Here is an 11,221-nt window from a genome sequence, read left to right as displayed (position 1 = left end):
ACAACATATTTCTAACTTAAGTATAATAACTTAATTTTAAAAACAACATATTTCTAACTTAAGTATAATAACTTAATTTTAAAAACAACATATTTCTAACTTCAGTATAATGACTTAATTTTAAAAACAACATATTTCTGACTTAAGTATAATAACTTAATTTTAAAAACAACATATTTCTAACTTAAGTATAATAACTTAATTTTAAAAACAACATATTTCTAACTTAAGTATAATGACTTAATTTTAAAAACAACATATTTCTAACTTAAGTATAATAACTTAATTTTAAAAACAACATATTTCTAACTTAAGTATAATGACTTAATTTTAAAAACAACATATTTCTAACTTAAGTATAATGACTTAATCTAAAAAATAACATAATTCTAACTTAGGTACAAAGAAACTAAGTATAGTGATTAAATTTAAAAACAACACAATTCTACTTTAAATACAAAAATCTAAATATGGGACTTTAAAAAACAACACAATTCTATTTTAAGTACAAAAATCTAAATATGGGACTTTTAATTTAAAAAACAACACAATTCTATTTTATATACAAAAATCTAAATATGGGACTTTAAAAAACAACACAATTCTATTTTAAATACAAAAATCTAAATATGGAACTTTTAATTTAAAAACGACACATACATGTTTCTAAAAAATGCAAATTTAATTTGGGAATCCATGAAAAACTTAGAACTTGGTATAAATATTTGGGATGTGTAAATGGACGAGTAAATAGTGATCATAGAAATAATAACGTGGCTCTTAATACTTACTAATAGAAAAAATAGGTTTTGGATTAGTAATGTAAAAAGATTCAAACCACATTTTAGATTATGAACACACTTATGCAAATGGGCCTTTGAAATAAAAAGATCTCATGGGTAAACCACAAATGGCCGGACAAAATTGGGGTATGACAGTTGCCCCTATTTAATTACCTCAAACCGGTAAGTGATAATGACAACAGTCTTTACGCATTCACGGTGGGAGATAATTAAATACAAGAAGACCCAAATTTTGTCCTAGGAAATGGAAGGAAGAAAATACAAGAAGAAAATGTGGTGAGAAATGGCAAAAGACATTATCCCACCGTAAAATTGAACAGTCAAGACTTTCTGGGAGTCGTCAGAACAATATCTTGGACGTCACAGTCGAGATATGTTAGCAATGAAATGACATTCCTAGCTAAAACTCAAGATTTTTCAAGATGCTAGAGCAGTATAAAGAAAATCTGGCATGAGACTCTTCATATCGATGAAGCAGCATCTCAACAGTAAAAGTGAGATTCTTTGTATCGAGTCGAAACAGCATCTTATATGATAGAATTAAAATATTCCAGCAAGGGAAAAATACTTTAATTGAATCTAAGACTTTCTGAGGATACTTAGAGCAGTATCTCTAAAAAATATGAAATGAGACTCTTCATATTGATGAAGCAGCATCTCAAACAGTAAAAAGTGAGATTCTATGTATCGGGTCGAAACAACATCTTATATGATAGAATTAAGATATTCCAAACAAAGGAATGATATCTTAATTGAATCTAAGACTCTCTGAGGATACTTAGAGCAGTATCTCTAAAAAAATCTGAAATGAGACTCTTCACATTGATGAAGCAGCATCTCAAACAGTAAAAATGAGATTCTCTGTATCGAGTCGAAACAACATCTTATATTATAGAATTAAAATATTCCAGCAAGGGAAAACTACTTTAATTAAATCTAAGACTCTCTGAGGATATTTAGAGCAGTATCTCTAAAAAATCTGAAATGAGACTCTTCATATTGATGAAACAGCATCTCAAACAGTAAAAATGAGATTCTCTATATCGAGTCGAAACAGCATCTTATATGATAGAATTAAAATATTCCAGCAAGGGAAAACTACTTTAATTGAATCTAAGACTCTTCGAGGATACTTAGAGCAGTATCTCTAAAAAAATCTGAAATGAGACTCTTCATATTGATGAAGCAGCATCTCAAACAGTAAAAATGAGATTCTCTGTATCTAGTCGAAACAGCATCTTATATGATAGAATTAAGATATTCCAGCAAGGGAAAAATACCTTAATTGAATCTAAGACTCTTCGAGGATACTTAGAGCAGTATCTCTAAAAGATAAACGAGATTCTTCAGATGAATGAAGCAGTATCTCGGACAGACAAACGAGATTCCTCAGATAAATGAATCAATATCTCAAATATTCGTCTGTTTGGGAAATTTTTGAAAAGACTCCTTTTGAGGGAGATTTACTAGAAATGCTCTGCAGGGGAAAAAGCTCATAAGAGACTTTTTAGGGTAACCTCTGCTTGGGGAGCAATGATTGTAAAGAAAAATGCTGGAAATATCATTTTTAATCATAAAGTTGAACAATGATTTGCTGAGAAATAATTCTACGAGCACATGCAGGGAAATAACTTCATTTGGAAATGAGGAATGTCCAAGATATACACGAATGGCCTTGGATCTTGTTGTTTTATATTTGATTTTTGTATGATGTTCCGCTTTAGGTGGGAATTTCATGCATGGGATGTACGCAAGTATGCAATTTTGCTGGGGATATTTGGCTGCGCATGTAGGAATTCGAATGATTTTTATTTTTTGCTGAAATTCCCATTTTGTGGGAGTGTTATGCATGAGTATGCTGATGCTTGATATGACTGTGTTTTTTTTTAATTTCCTTGTTTGGCAGGAAATTATGCATGAAATGATGCTTGTGATTCCTGTAGAAATGCAACTGGGTAATTGGATATGCCCTGGTTAAGACATTTCGCTTTAAGGTATGATGCCAACAGTATGGATTTTTTATCATTGGGGCGATCAATGGAGATCAAATTTTAATGCCCCTGCTAGGTGGTTTCGGGAATATATTTGGATTGTTCTGAGTCATTGAAAGGTTCAGACTTTTCAACACGCGATACTCCGTCCATGATTTATCAATGTTTCTGTTGGAAATGTGATAGATCCCTGCCCCGGTCTGGCTATATCATGAGTACATTTATGAGAGGTATGAATCAGTAGTTGCAAGGAACATAACCGTCTCCAATCAGTCCTGCACCTTTATGAAAGACAAGAGTGAATCTTGGGGACTAAAGGATTCGTCCGCTTACTGTTCCAAAAGCAATTTTACCACTTTATTAAAACATGCGTTTTATTTTCTCCAATAGTTTTTAAAAAGTGATGTTTATCAAAAATAAAAGGTTCTTTGCAAACAAACAGATAAAATAAAATAAATGATTTGGGCACACTTTGTTGAGAGAAATTCTCTTTTAGTGATTTGACTCTTAAATGGGTGATTGTACATAAAGACGTAATTCCTTAATGAGGTAATTGTTGTGCATAGAAAACAAAATGGCAATGAGAATTGAGTTCTTATTGAGTTTCCACACTGTTATGATCCTTATGTCTTTGATAGCCCGAGCACTTGCTTTTGAAAAGTGAGGTAGATCAATTCTTTGTCTTCGAGGGTATGTCAGATGTCCGTAAGTACAACTTTTGCCTTGGAATTAATCCCTAACTTTTGCCTAGACCGCCCTTTAGGGTTTTTGATCCACCGGGATACCCATTTTTGCCTGGGTCTCCCTTTCGGGTTTTCAACTCAGCGGGTCAAATTCTTTTATTTTTATCCCTAATTTTTGCCTGGATCGCCCTTTCGGGTTTTCGATCCACCGGGATAGCCATTTTTATCCCTAAATTCTTTTATTTTTATCCCTAATTTTTTGCCTGCATCATTGACGTCGGTGCTTCGTCGATGAGGGAGAAGGATCACCTTCAATAGGTAACACATGGTCGACGTAGAACAAGAATCAGTCTCAATCGAAAATCCACCGTCGGTGAAAAGCGAGAGTCAATCTTCAATCGGAAATGCGTTGTTGATGAAAATTGATCGTTGACGATGATTAGGGTGGAGCGATGCGTCGCCGCTTGAAGTGGAACACAGAACAACGATGCTCGAGTCGAAAGATGAAGAGCAGAAGCGAATCAATTCCGAAAAGGTATCGTCGAGTTTTTTTCGCTTCTCTCTTATGCTTCTGTTATTGTTGTTATGTTCTTTAGGGTTTTTGAAAGAAAACTTTGTTTGTGTTTAGGTTGTTCTTGATTTTGGGTTTTGAAGAAAAATAACTTTGTTGTGTTTATGTTGTTCTTGATTTTGGGTATCAGGAGTTGACCAAGCAGAAATGGAAGTGGTATTTAAACTTCCACCTCCTGTTAATGAGAAGGGTATCAGGAGTTTCTTAGGACACGCGGGTTTTTACCGCAGGTTCATAAGAGATTTCTCAAAAATTGCAAAACCACTAACCACTCTATTGGTTAAGGATAAGGTGTTTTTCTTTGACAAAGAATGCATCATTGCCTTTGAGACATTGAAGAGCAAATTGATTTCAGCACCCATTGTTATTGCCTCCGATTGGTCTCTTCCGTTTGAGATCATGTGTGATGCTAGTGATATTGCTGTAGGGGTAGTCCTAGGACAACGAAGAGAGAAGTTATTACTTGTCATTTATTATGCTAGTCATGTGTTGAACCCTGCACAGATGAACTATGCAACCACTGAGAAAGAGTTGTTTGTCGTGGTTTATACATTTAACAAATTCAGGCAATAATTGTTAGGATCGAAGGTTGTCGTGTATACGGACCATTGTCGCATCTCGAAAAATACGGTTCCTCGCGATGGTCGCGGAAAAAATTACGTTCGAACAGAGTCGCCACCGAACTTTATTTATCCCAATGAAGGGATAGGAAAATATCGATAAAACCTTTAGGAAATGGAATAATGGTCGTCGCAACCATATTCGGGTTCGGGAGTTGATTACGCAAGGGGAAGGTATTAGCACCCCTCACGTCCGTTGTACTCAACAGGAACCTTTTAGTTCTAATGTGTGTTTCGAGTGTTAATTTATGTTTTGCTTGTTATCTTTAGGTTACAAAATTATTAAAATAGAAATGGATGAGAACCTCAGAAAGGGAAATGGAGGTTTTTTATTAGTGTGCTCGCGAAGATACAGCAATCTCCTGCCTACGTATCCTTATGGTATAATAAGGAAATCAGAGCATTCGTAGTTCGGGGAACTACGGTTGGTTGGTGTCTTTTAATGAACGACTGTTTAGATCGCATCCTAAAGGCTAAACGTTGGCTTGTCTACTCTCGGCGGAGGCTTAAGCATTGGTTTGTTGTGTGCATTAGAAAGGATTAAATGGTGTTCTTTTTGAAAAGAGTTTCGGTCACACGGGGGTGACAAGTTAGATCAATATGTTTGACGTTTTGTTTGGTTGAGATGTTTTTGGTTGGATGACGATTACTCGGATAGTCGAGTAAGACAACTCGTTATTCTAACAGTCCGGAAAGGAATAGAAGGCTCTAAACCACTTTCTTTTTCATCTTTAATTATAGAAAGAATTTGATAATAATTAAGGTATTTTGAATGGATGACGAATACTCGGATAATCGAGCAGGACAACTCGTATCCTAATAATCGGGAAAGGGAATAGAAGACGCTAGACCGCTTTCTGTTTCATCTGAATATTTATGAAAATAAGGTTGTATATGGTTAATGTTTTTTAGAATAAACGACAAGTACTTGAATGACTGAGTAAGACTACTCATATCCAAGTATTTGAGAAGAGGAATTGAAAACTCAAGACCATCTCCCTTTGCGTACAGTTTGTTATGAAAATGATTTGATTAAGTTGTATGTTTGTAAAAATGACAATTGTTCGACTGACCGAGTAAGAGAACTCGTATTCAAACAATTGAGGAGAGAAGTTGAAAACTCAAAGTCATCTCCCTTTTCATTTAGCTTATTATGGAAATAATTTGATTTAATCGGATTTGGAAGTTTGTAGAGGAACGACAATAATTTGACTAACCAAGTAAGAGAACTTGTATTCAAATAGTCGTGGAGAAAAAATTGAAGACTTAAAGTTATCTCCCTTTTGGTTTCTTGTTATAAAAGGGTTTGACTTGCTTATGTTTAAATGAGTTAGAAATGACGACCATTTGACTAACCGAGTAAGAAAACTCGTATTCAAATAATCGAGGAGAGGAGTTGAAAACTCAAAACCATCCCTTTTTTCATTTTCAAATGAATTATTGTTTAGATGTGATTAAGTATTTTAACTTAACTTTCGATGTCGGATCGAGGTTTTTAAAATTTGCATTCTTGTGAATGAATTGAATTTATTTTGTGAATAATCCATTTAATCGATTAATTAAAACCGAATAGTTCTCATTGTAAGAAAGCCCAAGAGTAAGCCATGTGAGGTTGATGGCGATGCTTTTTCAAGCGGTCGACTTACAAAGGCATTTAAAATGGGCTCAACTTTGAATCGAGAAGTTCTATTTGTTTTAAAAATTGGTTTGAATTGATGGCATGGAAATTATAATCTTTTTGTATTTTTTAAGTCTTTATCATTTTTAGGTTCATTTTAAGATGAGATGAAGGATGTACAATGATATAGCATAAAGCGAAGTAAAGTAAATATAAAAAATAAATGTTAGAAGCGGAATTTAAAAGAGTTAGATGTTAATTGCGGAAATTAAAAATTAGAGTTAATCGTTAAATGTTAGGTGTTAATTGAAATCAACATGAAATAACAAGAGAATTGCAATAAAATATTAAATCTAAAACAAATAACTAAAGTTTAAACAATTAATAAAAGTATCATTAAATTAAAACTCAAAACAATATTAAACTATCAAAAATCTCAATTCTAAACTATTATCCAAAATATTAATTTTAAAATATTAACAAAGATTAAATTCTAAAATCATTCTAAATTAAATTAAAATTCTAAAAAAATTCTAAATCACCTTATAATTCTAATTAATTTACAATCATTTCTTAAAAAAAGAAAACTAATTAAATTCTAAAATATTAACAAAGATTAAATTCTAAAATCATTCTAAATTAAATTAAAAAATTCTAAAATAGTTCCAAATCACCTTATAATTATAATTAATCTACAATTATTTCTAAATAAAGAAATCTAATTAAATTCTAAAATATTTACAAAGGTTAAATTCTAAAATCATTCTAAATTAAATTAAAAATTCTAAAATAATTCTAAATCACCTTATAATTCTAATTAATCCACAATTATTTCTAAACTAAATGTAATATTTCTAATATTTCTAAATCCAACTCTTCATAAAATTATAACCTAAATCTAAAAATTCTAATGAACCTAAATTCCTAATTATTTCTAATATTTCTAATACTATTTCTAATCCTAAAATTATTTCTAATTAATCCTAATCATAACTAATTTAATCTAATTAATACCTAATCATCTAATTAAGCTAAGTAACCTACATTAACTAAACTTAATCAACTAGTAACCAAAAACAAAGAAATAAGCCCAAAGAAGTTGAGAATGGGCTCAACAAAGGATATCAGAGCCCAATCGGATGGGGTGCAGTAGCATTGAGGGAGTGTACACGCAGGCCAAAATCGCTTGGGCCAAAGGCCCAAGTCTCACCAACATAATTAGGTTTCACAATAAAAGCTTCAGATCGTACCTTCAAATTTTCCCCAGAATGAGCGATTGTGAGACCTTACGGGCCAACTGAAGTCGCTCGCGTTAACCTCGCATCATTGACGTCGGTGCTTCGTCGATGAGGGAGAGGATCACCTTCAATCGGTAACGCGTGGTCGACGTAGAACAAGAATCAGTCTCAATCGAAAATCCACCGTCGGCGAAAACCGAGAGTCAATCTTCAATCGGAAATGCGTTGTTGATGAAAATTGATCGTTGACGATGATTAGGGTGGAGCGATGCGTCGCCGCTTGAAGTGGAACGCAGAACGACGATGCTCGAGTCGAAAGATGAAGAGCGGAAGCGAATCAATTCCGAAAAGGTATCGTCGAGTTTTTTTCGCTTCTCTCTTATGCTTCTGTTATTATTGTTATGTTCTTTAGGGTTTTTGAAAGAAAACTATGTTTGTGTTTAGGTTGTTCTTGATTTTGGGTTTTGAAGAAAAATAACTTTGTTGTGTTTATGTTGTTCTTGATTATGGGTTTTGAAGAAAAATAACTTTGCTGCGTTTATTGTTGTGTTTGCTGTTGTGTTTAGAGTTTCTTTTGAAAAAATCTCTTACTGTGATGTGTATCTCTTGCTGTGTTTGCTATTGTTGTTTTGGTTTTGGTTTTTTTTTAGAAGGTCTCTTACTGTGTATATCCCCTCTTAACGCCTCATGAACCTTTTATGAAGAATTTTTATCAGTTTTTTAAAAACTCCTTTCTTTTTCAATTTGTCTCATCCCAGATTATGTGGGATTTGGTTTTTTCTGTTTTAAGCTAATGTTAAAAGTGCTTTTTGGGATATTTAGATTAACCTTATGGATAAAGCTTCAAATTGAATGATTCATTTTGTTGTTTTTCAGCTCTCTAAGTGCTTTTGAAAAGTGCTTTTAAAATAAGTTATTTTTGTTCTCTGCGGATTACAACTCTGAGATGACTTGCTGGAATGGAAGGTGGCTGCTCCAAGCTTCAAGACAACCTGTTTTCGTGACTAAGTCCAAAGTGATTTCATCCTAATTGCTTGGTTTTGGTCATTAGGAACCTATTTCCATATGTAGCAATTTTTTCACTGTAATTACTTAATTTAGTTTTTTTAGACAAAATGTGTCTTTGGATTATTTGGGACTTATTGAATTAAATTTTAATTATGTAATTACCTTTTAATCTTTCAAAATTTAACTCAATATTTATTTATGGTAATCATATTCAACTTTTAAAAACAACATATTTCTAACTTAAGTATAATGACTTAATTTTAAAAACAACATATTTCTAACTTAAGTATAATAACTTAATTTTAAAAACAACATATTTCTAACTTAATTTTAAAAACAACATATTTCTAACTTAAGTATAATAACTTAATTTTAAAAACAACATATTTCTAACTTAAGTATAATGACTTAATTTTAAAAACAACATATTTCTAACTTAAGTATAATAACTTAATTTTAAAAACAACATATTTCTAACTTAAGTATAATGACTTAATTTTAAAAACAACATATTTTTAACTTAAGTATAATGACTTAATCTAAAAAATAACATAATTCTAACTTAGGTACAAAGAAACTAAGTATAGTGATTAAATTTAAAAACAACACAATTCTACTCTAAATACAAAAATCTAAATATGGGACTTTAAAAAACAACACAATTCTATTTTAAGTACAAAAATCTAAATATGGGACTTTTAATTTAAAAAACAACACAATTCTATTTTATATACAAAAATCTAAATATGGGACTTTAAAAAACAACACAATTCTATTTTAAATACAAAAATCTAAATATGGAACTTTTATTTTAAAAACGACACATACATGTTTCTAAAAAATGCAAATTTAATTTGGGAACCCATGAAGAACTTAGAACTTGGTATAAATATTTGGGATGTGTAAATGGACTAGTAAATAGTGATCGTAGAAATAATAACGTGGCTCTTAATACTTACTAATAGAAAAAATCGGTTTTGGATTAGTAATGTAAAAAGATTCAAATCACATTTTAGATTATGAACACACTTATGCAAATGGGCCTTTGAAATAAAAAGATCTCATGGGTAAACCACAAATGGCCGGACAAAATTGGAGTATGACAACCATGCCGCTTTGAAATATTTGTTTGCTAAACAAGACTCTAAGTCGAGGCTTCTCAGGTGGATCTTACTCCTCCAAGAATTTGTTGTTGAGATCCGAGACAAAAGGGTGTGTGAAAACACAGTGGCGGATCATCTACCCCAAATGTCACCAATTGAAGAAACATAAGAAAAGAGACCGATAAAGGATGAGTTCTTTGATGAACACATCCTTGCTGTTATCGGTATCCCGTGGTTCGCAGACTACGCAAATTATTTGGTGGGTGGTGTAATCCCCAACGATTTTGACTCTAACATAAATAAAAATTTTGTTCATGATTGCAGGTTTTACTTATGGAATGACCCATTCCTATACAAGAGAGGAGTGGATAGGTTGGTCAGACGATGCGTCCCGGAGGCGGAACAAAAGGATGTACTTAGAGCTTGTCATGACTCGAACTATGGAGGACACTTTAGTGGTGACCTTACAGTGGTCAAAGTTCTTCAGGCAGGTCTATATTGGCCCACATTGTTCAAAGATGCCCGAGACATCGTCAAAGAATGCAACAAATGTCAAAGAAGGCGGAATATTTCTAAGAGAAATCAAATGCTGCAAAATGCTATGCTGGAGGTTAATTGTTTGATGTCTGGGGAATAGACTTCATGGGGCCATTTTCACTGTCCTTTGGAAAAAATTACATCTTGGTAGCAGTAGACTACGTATCAAAGTGGGTGGAAGCAGTGGCGTTGCCCACCAATGACTCTAAAGTGGTTATGACATTTCTGAAAACAATATATTTTCGAGATTTAGGGTGCCGATAGCACTTATTAGAAATGAAGGTACTCACTTTTTGAACAAATTGATGGAGAATTTGCTGAAGAAATATAATGTTAAACACAAGATCGCCACTCTGTATCACCCTCAAACGAGTGGTCAGGTCGAAGTATCCAACAGGCAGATAAAGAAAATCTTGGAAAAGATGGTATGTGCATCTAGGAAAGACTGGGCAGCAAAGTTAGAAGATGCACTATGGGCATACCGAACGGCTTTCAAAACGCCCATAGGTATGTCACCTTATTAGATGGTTTATGGTAAAGCTTGTCACTTGCCACTAGAGTTGGAGCACAAAGCGTTTTGGGCATCCAAATTCTTGAATCATGATCTGGCTAAAGTGGGTGAATCTCGAATCCTTCAGCTCCACGAGTTAAAGGAGTTTCAGAATCAAGCTTATGAGAATGTCAAACTCTACAAAGAAAAGACAAAGAAATGGCACGATCAGAAGCTGCAGAGAAAGGAGATTGTCGAGGGATAACTCGTGCTCTTGTTCAACTCCAGATTAAAGGTCTTTCTAGGAAAGTTGAAATCCAGGTGGTCGGGTCCGTTTTTGGTTCACAAAGTGTTTCCCCATGGAGCAATAGAACTCAAAAACCCAAGTAATGGGGATACATTTAAGATGAACGGACAAAGATTGAAGCACTACTACAAGGGACAGGAAAGTGGTCTGATCGATAATGTTCGTCTCCAAGGATGAGGGAGACTGTAACACCCCGATAAAATATGATAATTATTTAATTTAAGTTAATAGTATATTTATTAATTTAATTAA

General features: G+C 33.0%; 1 protein-coding gene across 1 annotated transcript; it reads left to right on the top strand.

Annotated features, from left to right (window-relative positions):
- The first annotated feature begins 4,195 nt into the window (after positions 1 to 4,195).
- On the top strand, positions 4,196 to 10,927 carry LOC127082241 (uncharacterized). Its single transcript, XM_051022485.1, has 4 exons — positions 4,196 to 4,614; positions 9,960 to 10,259; positions 10,426 to 10,679; positions 10,731 to 10,927. The coding sequence occupies exons 1-4, from the start codon at positions 4,196 to 4,198 to the stop codon at positions 10,925 to 10,927; spliced, it is 1,170 nt and encodes a 389-aa protein (XP_050878442.1).
- The last annotated feature ends 294 nt before the right edge of the window (positions 10,928 to 11,221 follow it).

The sequence above is a fragment of the Lathyrus oleraceus genome, chromosome 5 (genome assembly GCF_024323335.1).
Source record: "Lathyrus oleraceus cultivar Zhongwan6 chromosome 5, CAAS_Psat_ZW6_1.0, whole genome shotgun sequence".
Taxonomy (NCBI): domain Eukaryota; kingdom Viridiplantae; phylum Streptophyta; class Magnoliopsida; order Fabales; family Fabaceae; genus Lathyrus; species Lathyrus oleraceus.
This window is presented reverse-complemented; position numbering and strand designations above follow the sequence as displayed.

Coding starts and splice junctions, on each gene's coding strand:
- LOC127082241 (XM_051022485.1), top strand. CDS start 4,196: ATGGAAGTGGTATTTAAACTTCCACCTCCTGTTAATGAGAAGGGTATC. Junction 4,615..9,959: donor TATACATTTAACAAATTCAG/GCAATAATTGTT, acceptor TCATGATTGCAG/GTTTTACTTATGGAATGACC. Junction 10,260..10,425: donor CTGGAGGTTAATTGTTTGAT/GTCTGGGGAATA, acceptor TTCGAGATTTAG/GGTGCCGATAGCACTTATTA.